Here is a 22793-nt window from a genome sequence, read left to right as displayed (position 1 = left end):
CTATCTATCTAAGCTAATATAACATATTGTCAATAATGCATGCACTAAATAACACTTGTTCAAAGTCTTTCAGTAGGTTATGTCTCTATAAAAGTCACACATCTATCTATACTAACAATTACCATTGGATTATACAGGCCTTAGGGTCTTGACCACTATAATACACCGGTTGAAGTGTGGGTCTGTGCTCACAAGAATCTCCGGTATGTGGCATTTGTTATTGATAAGCAACGATATACTATCATTGATATAAAGGCGATATACTGTATATTGATATAAAGGCGGTTCGCGCCGGTGGATGCGCGCTGGCATGGGGGGCTGTGACGGGCGCAAACGGCCAAGGTGCCAAACTACATGTACACTTCAAAAGGTGTCCCACGCCAAGGGGCCATCGTTCACATGGCCTCCTCAGACCCCGTGTCTCCAGGCAGGCCTCCGCTGAGGCAGGCCGCCCCCCTGCAATCCACATAAGTGTGTCTCCATTCAGCAGTCTTCCTGTGCCTTATCTGCACGCCCCAGGGCCATCCATCCCACCCCCCTCTATCAAAGGCGGTTCACACCCGGGGATGCGCGCTGGCATGGGGGGCTGTGACAGGGGCAAACGGCCAAGGTGCCAAACTACATGTACACTTCAAAAGGTGTCCCACGCCAAGGGGCCATCGGTCACATGGCCTCCTCAGACCCCGTGTCTCCAGGCAGGCCTCCCCTGAGGCAGGCCGCCCCCCTGCAATCCACATAAGTGTGTCTCCATTCAGCAGTCTTCCTGTGCCTTATCTGCACGCCCCAGGGCCATCCATCCCACCCCCCTCTATCAAAGGCGGTTCACACCCGGGGATGAGCGCTGGCATGGGGGGCTGTCAGGGGCATGAAAGGCCAAGGTGCCAAACTGCATGTACACTTCAAAAGGTGTCCCACGCCAAGGGGCCATCGGTCACATGGCCTCCTCAGACCCCGTGTCTCCAGGCAGACATCCCCTTCAAGCAGGCTGCCCCCCTAATACCACGACATACATACGTCATTCATTCACAAACGCACCCCAGTTTCTAATACTTTAAAAACCACTTGATATGTCTCATGAGAACATCTTTGTGCTTTGCAAGTCAACTCTTGAACGTGCTACCTGGGAACCACTGAGATCTATGCTAATCTGCTCGTCGTCGTGCTTTCCGTGAACTTCTGTGACCGCTTCGAGCATACCCATCAGTGCGCTACCTGTGGCCATCCACCTATTCTCCCGCAACATACTGCTCTGCTTGCTGAATCCAACTGTTTGTTGGTCGAGGTAAGGCCATGTATCCTGGTCATATTTCGCAGATTTTTAAATTTCTATCTATTTTCGAGTAGAGTACACAATAGTGCTATGTTCATTGGTCTCATTGGTATTGACTTGAGTTCCCATTGCTATGCTATCAATAGATCTATTTATTTTCATCTGTGACTATTGTGATTGAATTGCATCCTTCGGGGGTCCAGTCAATAATGTTAGCATGTTTCCTTCTCGTGCAAGACAGAACATCCAAGGGACGAGTTACATGTTCAGATTTCAGTCACATCAATTATACATTTCTGCAACTTATGCAAATACTAAGCAGCACATAATGAACTGGTATAGTTCCTGCGACCAAAGAAAACCTTGCATTGATCATTGTATGATTCATTTACTTTTGTATCAAATCTTTACTCTTGAAGATTGTATAATAATGTTGATATTTACTTTTCAGATTTATCAACAATGCCTGCCTGTTCGATTAGCGGTTGCCCTTCGAAGACCCATGCGAAATCTGAAGGAACTACAATGCATGTATTCCCGAAAACTGTTGATCGAATAAGAGAATGGGTCAGACATTGCGGATATCCACTGGATGAGCTGGAAAGTAGAGTCCAACAAGTCTTAGAGGACAAGAGGGGTGATCGATACCGCATCTGCAGCCGGCACTTTTCCTTGGACATGTACACAACTTCTTGGGTAACAAAGAAGAATAAACGGCGAACAACACGAAAATTGCGCGAAAACGCTATTCCCACTCTATTCGTCCACATTCCGCCACTGGTGAGTCAAGTGTCCGGATTTAGCTTTCGGCCTTGCGGTAGTGTGTAGCCGAATGGATTAATAGATATTGTAGGTGTTCTATCCCTTGTAATAATTTCGATATTGATATGAGTGTATAGTTTTTTGAATAATGACATTTATCAATATATTCTTTTTCGATTTCATAACCCACAAACGCAATGTATATATATATGGGGACAGGGAACTGTGCTGTATTGAGCATTTTTCAAGTATTCTGTCGGTTTACATGGCTATTTTTAATATTGGCATTTCATTATCAATCATTAATTGACCTTTACAACTTCTTGACTATCCCTTGAATCTGAAGCAAGAACATTCTACATCCTTGACGTGGTCGCAGTTATCAACCACTTCTAGCGCGTATCAGGTAATCTTACTAGGCTAATCCGCTACATACTTGTTTTATGCATGTCAAGTAATAGTTTTATTCTATCGTGTAATTATTTTACCGAATGTTTGGTTACTGCTTTCCAATTGATATACACCTTAGTTATCGTCCACTGGTGTTTTTTCTCAGTTATAATTAGTGTTATCCATATTAATGCAAGTACTGTCTTTCAGGGAGATGCTGAAGCGTCCGCCACATCTACAACATTTCTAGATGTTTTTCAACATCAGGAGGTATGGATACTGACAGCTCCATCGAGCGTCATCATCAGAGCTGGAATTCTTGTCGTTTGATTGTTCTACACAATGTTTCATTCGTGGTTAGCCGTTGATATGTACCTGTGCTGTCGACCACAGGTGTGTGTTATGTTTTCACAATTGTAATCCTCACTAATGCAAGTACTATGTTTCAGGCAGTTGATGGAGCGTCAACCCCTGCACTTGATGCAGAGCCTGACATTCAAGTATACGAATCGGCGCAACAGCTTTCGGAAGTGCGCACTACATTTGCAACATCCATAGATATTCTTCAGCAGCACGAGGTATGGATAATGACAGCTCCATCATGCGTGATCATATAACGTGATTCCATTTGCTATACTTTCTTCCCTATTAACGCAAGTGCTGTGTTTCAGGGAGACGACGAAGCTTCCACCACAATCACAACATCTCATTTAGATGATGCAGATGTAAAGGAATCGTTGAAATAAGTCGATGAAATGTGATCATATTTGGATTTTCCTTGATTCTTTTGGACAATGCATCTTTCGCGGTTATCTCTTTATATGTACCTGTGCGTTCGACCCCAAGTGTGTGTTATGTTTCCAATATTGAAAACCATACTAATCCAAGTACTGTGTTCAGGGAGACGATGGAGCTTCCACCACAATCACAACATCTCATTTAGATGATGCAGATGTAAAGGAATCGTTGAAATAAGTCGATGAAATGTGATCATATTTGGATTTTCCTTGATTCTTTTGGACAATGCATCATTTGCGGTTATCTCTTTATATGTACCTGTGCCGTCGACCCCAAGTGTGTGTTGTGTTTCCAATATTGAAAAGCATACTAATGCAAGTACTGTGTTTCAGGGAGATGCGGATGCCTCCTCTCCAATACAACCATTCATGGCAGTCCATGCAGAGCCAGAGGTATGTATACTGACAGTTCCATTGAAATAGATCACTACTGGTCGAATACTTGTCGTTTGATTGTTGCACACAATGTTTAAATCGTATTTGGCTATTGAGATGTACCTGTGTGTTCGTCCTCATGTGTGTTTTATGCTAACAATATTTTGATACATAGTAATGAAAGTACTATGTTTCAGGGAGACGATGGAGCCTCATTCCGTGCTGTCTATGCGGATCCAGAAAATATAGTCGTTGCAGCGCAAGAGGAAGGGAGGACATGCGGAAACGAATCGGAGCTACAGCGTGCAGATGTTGAAGGTCCAGTCAAAAAAGTTGCAAAGAAAAAAAAACAAAAAAAGGTTAGTTACAAACAGTTCATAACTTTAAAAAAATGTTTGTGCTGGGGACTATTTTATGTTTTTTTCCAGTCAATTCTACTACACTCCATCTTGTGTTTAAACTGAACATCCCTTTTCCAATCTCTCCTCCAGTTACCCGTGGGTGTCAGAACTATACACACACAGACAGTGAAGCGAATGAGAGATGTGGCTTGCCAGACCGTGTACACTATGGAGGAACTATTAATTGAGGCGAGGCGTGTTCAGGCTCGAGATGCTCATGTCCAATGGCCAGAACATGAATTAACTGTGTTTGGAGACTACAGCAAAGTTGCATTGGACCATAGATACAGTGCGACCGCACCACCACAAGAAGATGTTATTGAATGTATTGAAGATAGCTCTGAAGTAGTTGCAGATCAATTTACACAATCTACACCCTCCAAAAATTTGCCACCAAAAAACCTGTCGACATTGTTGTGTTCTCCCATCAATGTCGAAGTAATAGATGTTGCAATGACAGAGAATGAACCAGCCGCAGCATCCATAGACGCATCAGAACTTGATATCAGCGATATTACTTACCAATGTGTTGAAATCTCCACAACGTCAAAGGCCGAAACAACGTTGACGCAGGATGACAATCTAATGAAAGAGAGCAAATACATTGTATTCGACAGTTGTTTGATGGAAATTATAAGTATGCTGAAATGTGTGCATTCCATTAGAGGGAAAGTATGTGGGAAGCCATTGATTAATGTGACTCGTCAAATAAAAGGCAGTAACGTCAAAATAAATGCCGCCTGTAGATTAAATCATAGGTTCTCATGGTCTGCACAACCAATGCTGGGGAAAATGCCAGCAGGCAATCTACTGTGTGCAGCTGCATCACTTTTTAGTGGCTCCAGTTTTAGAAAGTTAGAGGCTTTCTTTCAGTTTGTGGGACTCCATTTCATTTCTAAAGCGCTGTACTACACATACCAACATGATTATCTGTTTCCGGCCATTAGTGATGCTTGGAAAATTGAACAATTGTCTCTAGCAAGTACATTTGAAGGCAAACGATTCAGGCTAGCCGGCGATGGACAGTGCGACAGCCCTGGATTTTCTGCCAAGTACTGCACCTACCACTTTCAGGACATGGATAGTAAGAAAATTGTGAGTTCGGTGGTCGTGCAGGTAACACAATGTACATCGTCAGTGGCCATGGAGAAACTAGGTTTTATAAAATCAGTGGAATATCTACAATCGAGGGGAATGCACATCGACCTCATAGCCACGGATAGACACATTTCAATTGCCAAGACAATGAGAGAGCAGTTCCCACATATTAAACATCAATTTGACGTATGGCATCTTGCTAAATCAATCAATAAGAAAATCTCGGCTGCAGGGAAAAAAAAAGGTTTTGAAAGTATTTTGCAGTGGTCACATTCTATCACCAACCATCTTTGGTGGAGCTCAAAGACTTGTGAGGGGTCAGTGGAAATACTACTTGAAAAATGGCGGTCACTGATGCACCACTGTACCAACGTTCACCGCTGGACAGCAAATGAACATTTCCACCAATGTGAACATGGCCCTTTGTCCCCAGAGGAGGCACGGAAGAAGAAGTGGTTGATTCCATCTTCACCGACACACAAAGCCATTGAGAAGATTGTTTTCGACAAAACTCTATCAAGAGATTTGAGAGGACTGACAGAATTCTGTCACACAGGAGATTTGGAGGTGTTCCACAATATGTGCCTAAAGTACAGGCCAAAGCGCTTGCATTTTAGCTTTCGGGGCATGAAACATCGCACTCTACTAGCGGTCTTGGCCCATAACAGCAATGTCGGACGTGAACAATCTAGGACTAGGGGAAAAGTAAGGATGCCTCGCTACACTAAGGTGTTTTCAAAACGAAGTAAGCAATGGGTGATCAAACCAGTCTATGATGAAATGCAGTTCGACTTTGTGAAAGGCCTTATTGTTGCTGTGTTAGAGAAGCACAGATATGGAATTTTGGACGTTTCTGTGCAGAGCAGTGATCCATTGCCACCGAACATTGTGACTGTGCCATGCCCACCCGATGCACAGCTGATTGTGAAGTACAAATCCCGGTTTAAATAATTGCAATACGACTGTCTTTTTGTAAATAAATGTTATTGTACAGTGTACCTGTAAACCTAACCCCTACCTTCACCATCATAGGTGGCGAACAAGCTGGGTGTCATCTTTGAATTCTCTCTATTCACCTCACATATGTGTATGTATATATTTTTCTCATGTCTCATCTCATGTAAATGTAAATGCTGCGCACTGTTAACGGAGGGGAGGCTTGCGTATTGCAAATAATAAAACAAACAAACAAACAATAAATCTCACTTTTAACTCAACTCCTGTGATACTTTATACTTTCCCTGACCTTCCGCCAAAAATTAAATGTCTCAATTTGGGCTGCAAAGCTCGCAGACAACGGGAACAAAATTGGGGCACTTAGAACGCGCCAGCCAAGCGGGCCGTGGCATTTGGGAGAGAAGCCAGTTCGCATTTGCACATTGAGGCGCACTACATAGACGGATTCTAAACTTCAAGTTCTCATAGATGACTATACTACGTGATGTTGCAAATAAAGAATGCGAAGGACAGCGCCCAGATGAGGCCCACAAGTCGCACTGGAAGTATAAGGGTCTATTGTTTTTTGACCTTGAGACAGGGACCATGCCGAAAGAACTACATTTGAAGGGAGTGCGCAATAACGTAAGAGACGATAAGGCAGAAAATTCAGAAACTAGACCGAGTTTCAGTTTTAGGTCATATACGAAAAATCATTGTCAAGAGCACGGTCCGTTTTACAGACTGCATTACGAAGAGACACAATGGAAATTTCAAATATAATGTAAGTAAATCTTTACACGCTTTTAAACCGGAATGAAGATTTAATGAATGGATGCATGAATAAATGAATGAATGAAGAACTAGGAAAAGCAAGTAAAACTGTTCGTAGTGGGCACATGGGCATGCAGGTCCACTGGTCTCACCGATCTCGGTCCTTGGCCCAGCCACTTTTCCCTGCACTGCCTACCTGCACTACGGGACTGTCTCTGTATCCTTCAGCCCCTTCTCCCGGCATTTACCTTGCACTTGCCACCAGCTGGCCCTATTATTTAATTTGTATTCAACTAACCATGTACAGCCCTTCCCCATGCGCGATCAGAAAGATACCTGGCCTAGTAGGATTGTTGTCTGTCTGCCCTTGTTCCCCACCTGCCTCGTCACGCCTAGTAACACTTGAGTATAGGCGTGTTACAAATGCCATATCATATATCATATCATTCCTCACGCATGTAGACTGTCGTTTATCATTGTGTGTTGGCCTCAATTTATCTCGTTACTTTTCGCATTGATTTTAGAGACGAACATACTCCATTGAACTACCCTTGCAAGCAAATAGTTTCTGATCGGCCGTAATAAATAAAATGAGTAATATTAATGAAGTTCGGCTAGCGAGACTAATTATCATTTTTTTCTTTTCATAACAGGTATTTGATCCCTTACTGCCGCTGCCATCTGTTTGAGACACCGGCGGATGGATTCTTCAGCAGACACCTGCAGCTTCGTGTCAACAACTGGAGCACGATCACCATATTATGGGACGATCGCCAAGGGCCCACATGCCCTTACGCTGTACTAGTGGCTAGAAGCAACATATCAACCTTTAGGATGGACTAGTGCCTAGTTGATGGAACAGCCTTGCGGTTCACCGTGCTTCCAAAGTGACCCTGTGTACCATAAAGGAACAGCGCGTGACTCAAGATGAAACGGAACAGTTATTGCGGATACAGATAAAAGAAAATAAATGGCTTCCGGAGTTCATATGTCAATTGCTGAATATTCTCTAAACATTTAATGTCAAATAAATGTACTTTACCAAATGTACCGTGTTGCTGTTTCATTTTAAAGTACAGTTTCATATTCCGAATTGTGGCGCGCTGTGTTGTGAGTTGATCTGTGTTGGTTTCCGGGTTCTGTGTGGAGTCGCGCAGAAGACGACTGGGCGCGTTTGCCTACGCAGCACAGTAACGTCACGGGGAGAGGCGGGGAATATGAATGTTTTGATAATGTCAGGCTCAGGGGCGGGGGAATTGATTTAGTGCCGCAAAAGCAGGTCAGCCAGGGCGATCGGGGAAAAGATAGGATTATCAAAAAATGGCGGCTCCCTGGTGCTTGTTTTCGCGTGCGTTTAATGGACTAAAACTCGGGTAAGGTCCATAGGAAAGTTTTCTAAAATCGAGCCACTTAGGCTTAAAAAAACATGGCCGACCCGTTGGGACAATAAACATTTTTACTAGACCATGCCTTTAAAAGGGATACAGCCATTCCTGTCATACCATCATCATCATAATCTGCTTTTTTCTTCCATTAGCATTTACATTATATGTGGCATGTCCCATGGATTTTCATTACTGTGACTTCTGTTTAACGACGAATCAGAATCACAAACTATCTTTAACACATTGTAGTGTCGCAGAAATCAACTAATCCACAGAGTATCCCAAACGTCATGACTTTAAATATGCTGAAATCACAATGTGCAAAAGAAAATCAAGTATTATATATGGCCTTTGTGGACTGCAAAATAGCTTTTGATTCCATCGATCGCAACGTTATATAGAAAACTGCATCGATATGGGTGCCCGCCCTCGTTAATTTCACTAATAAAGTATTTGCACTCGGATCCACAGCTGCAGGTTCGTTTGAACACTGAGGGCTTAGTAACTGCTCCTATTAGAACAAAACGTGGGTTAAAACAAGGTTGTATCTTGGCATCCACACTATTCATATTTTTCATACTTGATATTGGTGAGGTATTTCTTTCTATTGCAGCCGACCCACCTAAATTAGGAACTCAGTGTATACCGTAGCTATTTTACGCGGATGATTTAGTGCTCCTGTCTCGAACCCCAAAGCATGACAGGCAGCATGTACAATGGATCCATATGGGGTCTGCCTAATTTATGCTGGCTCATAAAGGTGGCAGACTCCATACGGATCTCCACCATTCGCGCCGGCATGGAAATCCATGCCAGCGTAAATGCTGAAGCATGCAGAGTGGAAGGGAGATGGCAGAAATTTGTATTCCACCTCTCCATCATACAAATGAATGAGATGAACCGTGGCATGAATGGAAGGTGTTACAGCCTTACTCAAGGTTTTTACGCATTCCATTAATATTATGTTTCATAGGAACATGAGCACCTTTGTGTTTTACAGGGTTTTCCCAAGATCTCAACTGTATGCAGTGTACATAGTTTTAAACACACCCCAGTTTAGCAGAAAACTGTTTTAAATGATTTTGCATCGATTGTTCAACTGCTTTACATTCTAGAGCTAGCACCAGGTTTGTGACATTGGGATCTAGCTTAATGTCCAATTGAGCCTGGTCATCCCAGCCCACCACTGCTTGACCCTCCTCTTAAAAGTATATTCTTGTCCTAGCTTTTGTTCCTTTGAATTCAATCCAACATTTTAAATATCCTAAGAGGTGTACACAGGACGCTCTGAACACTTTCAGGTTTTCCTTAGTATTCATTAATACTAATGTGTGTCCTGTCTCAGCATCTTCCTGTATGTGCTTAGCGGAAGTAATGTTAAATCCGACCCTGAATCAGCAACTGTCCTTGTCTCTTTGCCATCTACCTTTGTTTAGTGGTTTCTCCTTCCTGCACTTTCTTGCATGTCCCGTCAATACATCAAGGTCAGAAGACATGTCATCTACTCTGTCTTACCTTGTGTTCACAGAAATTATTTTTCTATGCCTCATGAGTCACAATTTTGCAAAGTGACCAATTGTTTTCACAGTTTCCACGTTCCTTTCCTTTTGCGGGACACCGTCTGTCATTAGCCATGTACCTGAAAATTCCACATCAGTGGAATCTCATTTGTTCTTTTTCCCTCTACGTGTATTCCTTATTATCACACACTGTTTTTTTCACCATGTCTTGTACTTATTTGCAGCGCATGAACCTCATTGACAGGTAGTGCTTGCACAATTTCCTTGTGTCTTACTTATTTCTTCTGCCGCTGTCTTGCTTTCTAGTATACAATCGTAATCTACATGAAATTATATTTTCTATGTTAGTAAATCTCTTTGATATCCTTTGTGACAAGGACAGTACCCCGGCCTTGATGAGCGGCGACTGGAAATCCTCCAAGCAGGAGGCTGGTGGGATAATGAGAAATCCAGAGCAGCCCTAATCCTGAGGGCAGGATCATTTCAGAGGACCCTAGTTATTGACCCCCTTGTGCCTGCATGTTTCGATGCGGTCAACCTTTGTCTCATGTCATGCATTAGAAAAAATGCTTGCCAGTCTTCTCCTATTTTTCCTAGTCATATTGTATCCAAAGTGCCAAACACCAAGAAGCATCCGAGGAAGAACATTGAACACATACAACCAACCAGCCACCTGGAGACCAAAACCCAACCACAAGAGATACACCATGCAGGACTCGGCAGCCAGCCAGTGCAGGATCCAGACTGTCAGAGATAGAAGCAGTAGCTCCTCCATTTCCTGGTAGATGCGAAGCCACGCAGCGCCACCATGTCGAACAACCTGAGCTGCACTTAATGAACCTAGACCACCAGCCTCTGTTACAGGGCATAATGCCCCATCCAACACCACAAGGACTTAACTACATGGTGCTAGCGTCCAGGGGTCAAACCCGAACTGCAGCTATCAGACTCCCTGGACACCATTGCTGTTCCGTGGTGTGTCCGCAATGAGGAAGTGTCCTCCGCTTCCATGACAAGGAAAGGGGGGGGGAGAGGAGAATACAGTTATAAAAATAAACAAAAAGGACCCTGCGTAGGAAGTTCTGGCCCACAATTGGGAGAGGAGACTGATGCTGCAAGGAAACAGCCACATGAAAGAAAAAAGGTAAGTGCGCCATGCCCTATTAGAGGTTTAGGGGTGGCAGGTAGGGGGAATGCGGGCAAGGTTAATCAATGTGATTACTGCGCACCGCCGTTTTTTCGAATTCAGAATTTTATGATTTGAGATTTATTTTCGTTGCTTCAGTATTAATGCAGATCCAGCCCAGCTGGCAAAGGCCACCTGCACCCGAAGATTACCCTTTTTTTGGAAACAAGATTTTCTTTGCATACTAAATACAAAAACATTACCAATATCCACAAGCCATAACGTTTGGCTCGGTCAATGCTACACTAACATCTAATAAACCAACAATATCACTTCTCGGAACATCCAAGTTTGTAAGCTAAACAACAGTGAGATTAAATAATTTGCCCAGGTTCACACACAGTGGTGAACTGGTTAAGCCAAGATTTGAACCCCACCTGAAATTTAGAAATGTAATCAGTTAAATCCCAGGTCTCGTCAGGTTAACTATATCTTAATGCTTGGCTTCATAGGGCTAACATAATTTTGTATTTTATAGAGCCATCTTGAAAAGTGGACAAAGTGCATAATAAATGAGGCTGGAAATATAAAACTAGTTTCTCCCTCTTCCCTGTGCCTCTATTTTCATCCCCTCACTTTCTTTACCTCTCTGTCACAACACAAGCCTCATTCCCTTTTTTCTGAGACAAATGATATGGCACTGAGCAACACAGCAGGACACCCTGCTCACCAAAAATCACATCTAAGAAGTTTAATGTCTGGATGGGAACACTTACAATTCATCAGGTCACTCAGTCAGTCTTTGTGGCTGTCTTTTTATATGCCAGAGGGACTGCAAGATCAGTTGGAGATGCAGGCGTATTTGCTATCATTCCTTTTAAAACTGACCTCTCCTTTTGATGCTTAATTGTGGTGTCACCCCATGCCAGGCCTCCCCTTAATGAGAGAGCAGTGATCATTGCAAGGTCACCCGCTCCCTTCTCAACAGCTCACACTGCTAAGAGCAAAGGCATTTTTTCTACTACCTGAAGCTCTCCACATATGGAAGAAATCAGCGTATTGTGCACTATGCTGCTAGTGTAGGAGAGCCATAGTGATACAGACCATTACTAGAGTTATTGTATTTATTTATTTATTGTATTTGTTGATAGCGCCCAGACCCAAAGGTATCATGGCGCTAAAAGTACAGGTTAGCAGAGCATACATTTACAAGTAAAATGGCAATAGTGCTTATGTTGCAAAAGGCCAATAGACAGTTTCATAGCAGGTAATGCAGTACATTACAGATATTTGTTTAATAGAAAGGTTTTAGCTTTCTTGCGGAAGACAGCGTAGGCAGGTTCATCTTGTATGTGCTGTGGCAGGGCGTTCAACATTGTGGGAGCGATGGTTATGTTATGTTTTGTTATTTTGCACTTATATAGCGCTTATATACCATTGGTATGGTCTGAAGGCGCTTGTAGGTTGAACGCCCTTGGGAACCGAAGTTCAGATCAGTAGAGAGAGTAGGGAGAGTCAAAAGGTGCGTGTGAGTACCGGGTATGTGTGCAGCTTGTGCGGTACTCGTGTAATAGCTGCTTCTTAGCGGTAGGTGTGGTGGTTGAGAGATCAGGAGAATGTGTTCGTTCTGGCAGGATTTATCCGGAACGGATGTGGCTGCGTTAGGCCTGAGGAAAACGCCTGGCTGGGGGTGTGGAACCAGCAGTGATTACATAGAATGATGTGGAGTAAGCGGCGGAATGTTGGTATGAGAACAGTTATACCGAATGGTGTCATAGTATCTTTGTGTTCTAGTTGAGTGGTGATGTAAGGAGAGAGTAAGCATGGTGGTGTGGTATGATCGGTTATATGCTCTTTCAGTGAGCACACTTCTAAATGCAACTTTCCCAGAGAGGGTACTGGGCGCACTTCTAAATAAATACAGTTTTCCACAGAGAGGCTATTGGGCACACTTCTAGATTCAGTTTACTAGAGGCTATTGGGCACACTTCTAAATGCAACTTTCCAGAGTGTCTATAGGATACATTTCTATAGTCAACTTTCACAGAGGGTATTGGGAACATTTCTAAATTCAACTTTACAGAGCGTCTATTGGGAACACTTCTAAATTCAACTTTACAGAGCGTCTATTGGATACACTTCTATAATCAACTTTCACAGAGGGTATTGGTTACACTTCTAAATGCAACCTTCACAGCGATGCTATTGGGCGCAATTCTAAATTCCATTTTCTACGGAGAGGCTACTGGGCGCACTATTAAGTCAATTTTTCAGAGAGGCTTTTTCCAGAGAGGCTGTTGGGAACACTTCTAAATTCAATTTACTAGAGAGACTATTGGGCACACTTCTAAATGCAACTCTCAGAGAGGCTATGGGTACACTTCTAAATTTCACTGAGGGGATATTGGACATACTTGTAAATGCAGCTTTCACAGAGTGTCTATTGGGAATCCTACTAAATTCACAGCGAGGTTATTGGGCACACTTCTAGATGCAACTGTCACAAAGGTACACTTCTAAATTCAGTTTACCAGAGAGGCTATTGGGCACATTTCTAAATTCATGGAGAGGCTATAGGGCACGCTTTCTTAATGCATCTTTCACATGTTAACATTCACAATTCCATCTAGATGCGACGCAGGCAATATTCACAACTCCATCTAAGTGTGGACATGCTAACATTCACAATTCTATCCAAGAGTGGACATGCCAACATTCACAATTCCATCTAAGAGTGGACATGCTAACATTCACAATTCCATCTAAGTGTGGACATGCTAAGATTCACAATTCCATCTAAGTGTGGACATGCTAAGATTCATAATTCTAACTAAGAGTGGACATGCTAACATTCACAATTCCATCTAAGAGTGGATATGCTAACATTCACAATTCTATCTAAGTGTGGACATGCTAACATTCACAATTCCATCTAAGAGTGGACATGCTAACATTCACAGTTCTATTTAAGTGTGGATATGCAAAGATTCATAAAACTTGAGAATCCATCGAAGTGTGGCATATGCTAACAATCATATTTCTGAAAATCCATCTAAGTGTGGCACATGCTAACAATCATTTCTGTCTAGGTTGGCATAGGCTAAGCTTGAGAGTTCATCTAAGAGTGGCATATGCTAACAGTCACATTTCTGTCTAGATTTGGCGCAGGCTAGTCTTTGTGGTTCACTCGTGGTATGGTTAACATTATTCCATCTAGATGCGACGCAGGCCAATATTCACAATTCCATCTAAGAGTGGACATGCCAACATTCACAATTCCATCTAAGAGTGGACATGCTAACATTCACAATTCCATCTAAGTGTGGACATGCTAACATTCACAATTCCATCTAAGAGTGGACATGCTAACATTCACAGTTCTATTTAAGTGTGGACATGCTAAGATTCATAATTCTAACTAAGAGTGGACATGCTAACATTCAACGTTCTATTTAAGTGTGGACATGCTAAGATTCATAATTCTAACTAAGAGTGGACATGCTAACATTCATAATTCTATCTAAGTGTGGGCATGCTAAGAATCACAATTCCATCTAAGTGCTAACATTCACAATTCCATCTGAGAGTGGACATGCCAGTATTCACAATTCCATCTAAGAGTGGGCATGCTAACATTCACAATTCCATCTGAGAGTGGACATGCCAGTATTCACAATTCCATCTAAGAGTGGGCATGCTAACATTCACAATTCTATCTAAGTGTGGACATGCTAACATTCACAATTCTATCCAAGAGTGGACATGCCAACATTCACAATTCCATCTAAGAGTGGACATGCTAACATTCACAATTCTATCTAAGTGTGGACATGCTAAGATTCACAATTCTAACTAAGAGTGGACATGCTAAGATTCATAATTCTAACTAAGAGTGGACATGCTAACATTCACAATTCCATCTAAGAGTGGACATGCTAACATTCACAATTCTATCTAAGTGTGGACATGCTAACATTCACAATTCCATCTAAGAGTGGACATGCTAACATTCACAATTCCATCTAAGAGTGGACATGCTAACATTCACAGTTCTATTTAAGTGTGGATATGCAAAGATTCATAAAACTTGAGAATCCATCTAAGTGTGGCATATGCTAACAATCATATTTCTGAAAATCCATCTAAGTGTGGACATGCTAACATTCACAATTCCATCTAAGAGTGGACATGCTAACATTCAACGTTCTATTTAAGTGTGGACATGCTAAGATTCATAAAACTTGAGAATCCATCTAAGTGTGGCATATGCTAACAATCATTTCTGTCTAGGTTGGCGTAGGCTAAGCTTGAGAGTTCATCTAAGTGTGGCATATGCAAACAGTCACATTTCTGTCTAGATTTGGCGCAGGCTAGTCTTTGTGGTTCACTCGTGGTATGGTTAGCATTATTTCATCTAGATGCGACGCAGGCCAATATTCACAACTCCATCTAAGTGTGGACATGCTAACATTCACAATTCTATCCAAGAGTGGACATGCCAACATTCACAATTCCATCTAAGAGTGGACATGCTAACATTCACAATTCCATCTAAGAGTGGACATGCTAACATTCACAGTTCTATTTAAGTGTGAACATGCTAAGATTCATAATTCTAACTAAGAGTGGGCATGCTAAGAATCAGAATTCCATCTAAGTGCTAACATTCACAATTCCATCTGAGAGTGGACATGCCAGTATTCACAATTCCATCTAAGAGTGGGCATGCTAACATTCACAATTCCATCTGAGAGTGGACATGCCAATATTCACAACTCCATCTAAGTGTGGACATGATAACATTCACAATTCCATCTAAGAGTGGACATGCTAACATTCACAATTCCATCTAAGAGTGGACATGCTAACATTCATAATTCAATCTAAGTGTGGACATGCTAACATTCACAATTCCATCTAAGAGTGGACATGCTAACATTCACAGTTCTATTTAAGTGTGGACATGCTAAGATTCATAATTCTAACTAAGAGTGAACATGCTAACATTCACAATTCCATCTGAGAGTGGACATGCCAGTATTCACAATTCCATCTACGAGTGGGCATGCTAACATTCACAATTCCATCTGAGAGTGGACATGCCAGTATTCACAATTCCATCTAAGAGTGGGCATGCAAACATTCACAATTCTATCTTAGTGTGGACATGCTAACATTCACAATTCTATTTAAGTGTGGACATGCTAAGATTCATAAAACTTGAGAATCCATCTAAGTGTGGCATATGCTAACAATCATATTTCTGTCTAGATTTGGCGCAGGCTAGTCTTTGTGGTTCACTCGTGGTATGGTTAGCATTATACTGCAGGCAGTGTTTGCTGTCCCGCCATGAAAAGGTTTGGGCTGGTGGTCACATATCACTCTAATAATGCATGGTGCAGGTCTGTAGCAGTATAGGCCATTGATAGGTAAGTTAGAGTGGCAGGAGCTTTCTGGAGTAGAGTGATTGCTCTACTCCCACCCATGCCACACTCACAGTTTTTGTTGGTGTCTGTTGGTTGCTGGCTTCCTTGGCGTCCCCTGCGGACACCTGCAGACACTTTCTGGAGCCGCCTCTGTTGGAGCCGCCCTTGGCCTCGGGGTTCTTAGCCGCTGGGGGCTGCCGGGCAGAGGGTTGCCCTGGGAGGATCAGTGATGAAGGGAGGGGATGGGCGGGTCGGGAGGCGGGAGCGGGACCAGGATAGGTGGGGGGCGGGCTGGGAGGCGGGCGGGCGAGGGAGAAACCAGGAAGGGGACGCCGGGAAAGCACAGGGCAACGCGGGGAGCAAATAAACCCCAAAAAAGCACTCAAATGGTGTCGCTGATGGGGGGGACAATCACCTGTTCCTCAGAAGTAAAAGTCCAAGTCCTGCACCCTCATATCTTAACTGGACCCGCTCCAAGCATTCCACCTCCCCCATGCCACGCCGCCGCCACAGCTAAAGTCTGAATGAATTATGTACTACCTGGTCCTAAATCCCACCACCTTTGAGGAGCCAGCGATGCGCCACTAATGACCCAATAACACTCCAGTTCACCCCAAGTTACCAGGCCACAGAGACAGTTATTCACCCCTTACACTAACAAACAGTAAAGAACTCCCTCTCCACCCCACGGACTAGAATGACAAGCGTAACCTATCCCGAGCTCCCCTCAAGGGGCACCTGGACCTGGGTGGATTGGGCCCTTAGATCTGTGGCTGATGTATCGACAATGCCTTGCACTTCAGGATGTCGCCCTGTCTCTCACTTGATTTTAGATTAACGCTTTGTAGGATTTACAGGACAACTGAAATGACAACAATTGATGTGTATGTGCATGAGTGGCCGCCAGGGCAAAGAGGAGTTTGCAGAGTCCTTTGTATGCCCTAATTTTGACTTATATAAAAGCCATTTACTTTCACCCACACTTGGTCCTTAGTCTTATTCCCACTGGGGTGTGTCTTTATTGCTTACGGGGGGACGCTTCCAAACAGAGGCTTTGTTAATCGTTATGACAGTATCAGAGACGACAGTTTCTGGCAACACTGCATGAAAACCGAGAAGAAGGCACTGCATATTGCTTTACACTGTGTATGGAAGCTGATGATTTAGTAAGAAAACAGAATGACTTATCGTCTTGATTCAGGCTAGAAATGGAGAAAAAAAAATGTTAAGTTCAAAATGTTATTTTAGGTGCTCAAGTAGGAGCCATTAGGAATATTGCGGAAAGTTATGCTACATCATTAGTGATGAATTGCTATTTAGATTTGATGGAAATTAATGTATACATTAGTGATTTGTAGTTATGATGAATTGTATCACATATATGTTTTGTAATCGTTTTTATGTGTAAAGTGTAATATGAACTGATCACATGAATACATTATTTCATAAGAAAGATACAATTTTTTGTTGCTTCTTTTAAAAGCAGTTTTTGTATTTGTATTTAATTTACTGAGCGCTTTCGCCAAAGCACTTTACAAAAATTCGAATTACAATAAAAACGAAGCGCGATGACTAAATCAATGATCATGGCTGATTGGAGGAAAGAGAAAGGAGTTTGTAATTGGGAACGAAAAATCAGATAAGTGACCTGAAATGCACGGATAGAATGAGGTAGAGGATGCACGGATTGAATGTGGAAGAGCGTTCCAATGGTTAGGTGCAAGAAGAAGAAAAGAACAGCATCGAGAAGCACAGGGTGGCTGAGGAACGACAGGACAATGAGAGGACAGAAAACCGGCGGCCATTTTAAGCAAAGCTCCCAAGATAGCAACAGATTTTCCAAAATAAAAATATGGATTTCCCCTCCTTGGAACGAGTAGGTTTACCTCTAGTTTGCTGCCCACATTCACATGCAATTGACTACAACATGATTTTACAGTGAGGCGAGTGTGGGTATGAGCAAGAGATTATTTCTGAAAACAAAATATATTGCTTCTAAATTATCTACTTCCTCCCCTGCAGGTGGTACCATAACACCAACGTCAGGTTACTCTGGCCTAAAACCACAACTCTTAATGCTACACTTTCACATAAAGGCTTTGACACATCAGTGATTGAGACCTAAACAGATGAGTTCCATCCCGCACCCCTCCTGCCAGGATGGTCCAATATCAGTGTTTAAGATCCCTCACATAGCACGTCATGCAGAGCTCGTTTCGTTTATGACTGAATCATGCTGCTGTTAGCAACAGTATCTGCAGGGTGTGAGCTGTGAGAACTTGATGAAGACCTAGGTCCAGTTGATGGAGCCACAACTTGGAGCTTCCCTCCCAGGGCAATTTGTGGTGAAACAGCAGCCCCCGTCTCTGTCTGGTAAATCTTGGAATGTTCAGGGCAGAAGCAGTGGAGGAGCTCAGATTGTGCAGATTGTGTTTCATAGTGATACGGTTTGTGAGGTAAGAGGGGGCAGTGTTATGTAAGCAGCGATGAGTGATGGCTGGGAGCTTGAATTCAATGCAGGCTTTGATAGGGAGCCAATGCGCCTCCTGTAGGAGGTTGGATATGTGGTCTGAATGTTTCAAGCCCCAGACTGCTCTGAGGACATTGTTTTGCAGCAGTTGAAGTTTGTGAAGATTTGTGTTAGATGTCCCTGCTGATCCAGTAGAAATAGGGTGCAGTACCTCAGTCCATTAATATATGTCCTCATGGAATCGGTAGCATTGGATGCAGTACTACTGGTTGCTACTAGATGTCCCTGTGCACTGCTGATGGAAATGGAGAAAAGCAATGCACAACGTGAGCAAAGCAAAAGCAACTTCTGATTCTCATTAGTGGGGTGCAGAGGGAGCCGGCAGCTCCCCGGCTCACAAGCTGATTTTGGAGTCTGCCAGTGCTCCACACAGGCTAGCTCTGGCCCACTTAAAGCCCTGCTGGGCCACTGTCCTTTTGATCTTTTAAAGAGCAGAACTGTAACAATAACAATATCTCTGCATCTCCGAGTAGAGTAGGAATCTCCCGCTCTCTAGCTCACGGGTGCTAATAAGGCCCATTTCCTAAGACATGCGCATTTCTACTCTCACGCCGGGGTCCGGCAAGACCTCCCAAAGGCTGTCTGTCTGTAGACCCGCTCATCAGACACAGCCATTACTGGATAAAAGAAAAGTATCTTGAACAGCTATAAAACAGAGATTATCCTTACTCGAAAATGGGTTCCCCTCCCAAGGACATCTGGAATTTGGCAAGATGCCTGCTATCACTTAGGTAAAACAATCTAAAAGGGGGATTTAAAATCCACCTCGAAGTCCATTTGTTGTTTAGTTTTCAAAGAGACATTTCATTGCCATTCAACTTATTTACACAATTACTCTCAAAATCCTCTGTGCAGAAGTTCAAATGAAACTCGAATCTGTTTTGGGCAATTAACTCAACAAAGACGGATTTTATGAGAAACCCTTTTGTTCCATCTCACATTCTTGCTCGACGTAACGTTGCTAATATTTCTTAAATGCTTAAACTGATTGAAACAAGTTACTCTCAAACAGAAAACATTACACGGGGTGATATTGTCTATTGGACAGTATCCCTTACCATATATAAGGATATTACAAGTCACAAGGTTCTGTGATCAAATACAGGAATGAGGCCAAAGGCAGAGTTTCTTTATACTGTCACAGAACTCTGAGGTGACTTGCAATATTCTTTGTACATACAGTAAGGGGTATTTTATTCATTAGGATGCATGGCCACACGCTGTCATCCCCTTTAATACATGGCCTCCTGTTTAATCGAATGTAAGAGGGCTTCCATTTGCTGATCTATATAATCAATGAAGAACCTGATCGAATTTCAAAACGTTAATATACAGCTTTGGATGTGCTGCAGAAAAATTGGTAAAATATTTTAATAAAATGCCTTGAATTTTATTTTCCATTTTGTACTTTCAGATAAGAAATAACAAACAGCTTCTTGATTACATTTTAAACGTCAGCAGTGCATACATTAAACATTCCATAATAAACAGTTCTATGGCAAGTAATCAGTGTAAAGTATCACAGAAAATTAGTTAACAAGCAAGGAAATTAAAAAGCTTGTAATGTCTTTAATTAGCTTCTGCAGTGACAGCTGGAATTCTGATATTTGCTGACTCAAGCAGCAGACATTGTGAAGTCACAACTGAAGCATAGTAACTTTTTACAGAGCAGTTGAGATGTAATTTGTTCTTATTACAAGTCAGTTGTGTTGTCATTACTAGCCGTAAAATAAGAACTTTATTTCAAAGCTTTTTGGGGGGATATTACAGGCTGCCATGTATGTATAACCTTATCCACGGTAACTGCTCTCCTGTAAACACAATGGTCTGTTCTAAAACATCACTCACCTTTTCTGAGTAACGTCGGGGCATTTCTATGTTGCGTTTCTATTTACTTTCCTCAGAGGACTATGGCTGTAACTGGACAAAGAAGCGGAACAAGAACAACATAAACAGCCCCTTCGTACGTAAATAATATTATGAGCGATTGAAAGAGCCAGAAGTAAACAGCTCCAGCTCCACCTCAGCAATAATCTTAATAGTACCGCTCCGCAGAGAGCTGTCAGAAAAAAAGAACTGTGTAGGTTGGCCTGACCAGTCGAAAGATAACAGCACTGTAAGTGTGCTGAATCGGGTCACTACCAACGCGCATGCTCAAAGCGTGACTCGCCGTAATCCCGTGAGTTTGCTTACTAGAAAGACACTAAGTGTACGCACATGCTCAGTGTAGCTGTACGGCCCTGGTGTCACTAAAGACGACTTCTTGCTGGATGCAAAAAGTATAAATAAACAATTGATGTTCATTATCAAGAATGCAGAAGATCATAATTTCAACATTATGATGGGGTCTTTAATGTAAGGACACGTGTTTATTTACAATACAACATTTTGTTGATTATGACATACATGCCAACATTCTGTGACCAAAAATCTGTAGGAATCTTAAAGTTTCAAAAATAGTCAGGCGAGGAGGTAATGATAGGAATAGGGTGCGTCAGCAGCCCATTGTCATTGAATGAGCCCGCCGCCATGGGTGCATTCAATGACAATGAGGCGCCTGCCATGCCTTCTGCCATCACGCCAGCTCGGGGGAGCCCTTGAAAGACTCGCCGGAGTTGACATGGTGGGGGGCTAATGGCGCCTTTTGTGAAAGGCACTCGCGGCAGAGGGGCGCCCTTAGCCCACCACCGTGGGCGCCTTTTACATCATGCTGCGCCTTCTCCCGCTACGCCAGCTCGGGGAAGTGCTTGAAAGACTCCCCCTGAGCTGGCGTGGTGGGGGGCTAATGGCGCCTTTGGCCAAAGGCACCTGCGGTGGAGGGGCACTTTTAGCCCACCGCCGTGGGTGCCTTTGACATTAAAAGCCTGCATGCTGCGCCTTCTCCTGCTACGCCAGCTCGGGGAAGTCCTTGAAAGACTCCCCCGAGTTGGCGTGGTGGGGGGCTAATGGCGCCTTTTGCCAAAGGCACCCACGGCAGAGGGGCACTTTTAGCCCACCGCCGTGGGTGCCTTTGACATTAACAGCCTGCATGCCGCGCCTTCTCCCGCTACGCCAGCTCGGAGAAGTCCTTGAAAGACTCCCCCGAGTAGGCGTGATGGGGGGCTAATGGCACCTTTTGCCAAAGGCACCCGCGGCGGAGGGGCGCTTTTAGCCCACCGCCGTGGGTGCCTTTGACATTAACAGCCTGCATGCCACGCCTTCTCCCGCTACGCCAGCTCGGGGAAGTCCTTGAAAGACTCCCCCGAGCTGGCGTGGTGGGGGGCTAATGGTGCCTTTTGCCAAAGGCACCCGCGGCGGAGGTGCACTTTAGCCCACTGCCATGGGTGCCTTTGACATTAAAAGCCTGCATGCCGCGCATTCTCCCGGTACGCCATCTCGGGGGAGCCCTTGAAAGACTCCCCTGCGCTGGCGTGGGCAAAAAAAAAAATGTAAAAAAAAAAATCTTTTATTTTTTTTACTAAAAAAAATCGGTATTTGGTGTCAAAAAATCGGTAGGCGGTAGGACTGCTTAAAAAGCGGTATCCTAGCGCCTAAATCGGTAGGGTTGGCAAGTATGTTATGATATCGACATACATGCCAACCTGTTCTGCCCCACTTTGGTGGGAGTTTGTCTCACAGAAATCGCAAGGGTCGAATTCTCCCATTGAATGTCATTGGGGTCACTATTATTTTCGGAAGAAGTAGCAATTTTTTCAATGTAAAAATCAGGACCGTCTGGCATAAAACGGGAGTGTTGACATGTATGTATTAATTCTTAGCAATGGAGGGGTATTGCTAATGAGATCGATGCCAGCTGGACAACAAGGTCGAGGGTCATCTCTGCACCCCCTCCTCTGAAACCTGAGACCATCAGGACCCCCCCTCCAAAACTTTACATATTTATATTCTTTAATTATTTATTTTAGATGACCTGACAAAAGTACAGCCTGATAGAGCCACACTGAGGTTAGCCCATGGCACAGCCCCGTAGAGGCTGATAGCACCAAGGCATAGCAGGGTGGAG

The 22793-nt window shown here is 43.3% G+C and overlaps 1 protein-coding gene across 2 annotated transcripts in view; it reads right to left on the bottom strand.

The window, feature by feature from the left end:
• Positions 1–22793, bottom strand: part of LOC138582141 (zinc finger protein 567-like) — a 428111-nt gene that overhangs the window by 138304 nt on the left and 267014 nt on the right. The window contains exon 1 of one of the 2 annotated variants that reach the window (XM_069653157.1): positions 20639–20913. The exons of the other annotated variant lie outside the window; for it this stretch is intronic. Within the exon in view, the coding sequence (XP_069509258.1) occupies positions 20639–20662 (24 nt within the window). The 5' untranslated portion in view covers positions 20663–20913. Of the gene's footprint in view, positions 1–20638; positions 20914–22793 lie in introns of those variants that run through there. 2 annotated transcript variants of the gene reach the window in all.

The sequence above is a fragment of the Ambystoma mexicanum genome, chromosome 3q, assembly GCF_040938575.1.
Source record: "Ambystoma mexicanum isolate Mex_15411 chromosome 3q, UKY_AmexF1_1, whole genome shotgun sequence".
In the NCBI taxonomy this organism is placed as follows: Eukaryota; Metazoa; Chordata; class Amphibia; order Caudata; family Ambystomatidae; genus Ambystoma; species Ambystoma mexicanum.
The sequence above is the reverse complement of the archived record's forward strand: the minus strand, read 5'-3'. Positions and strand labels throughout refer to the sequence as shown.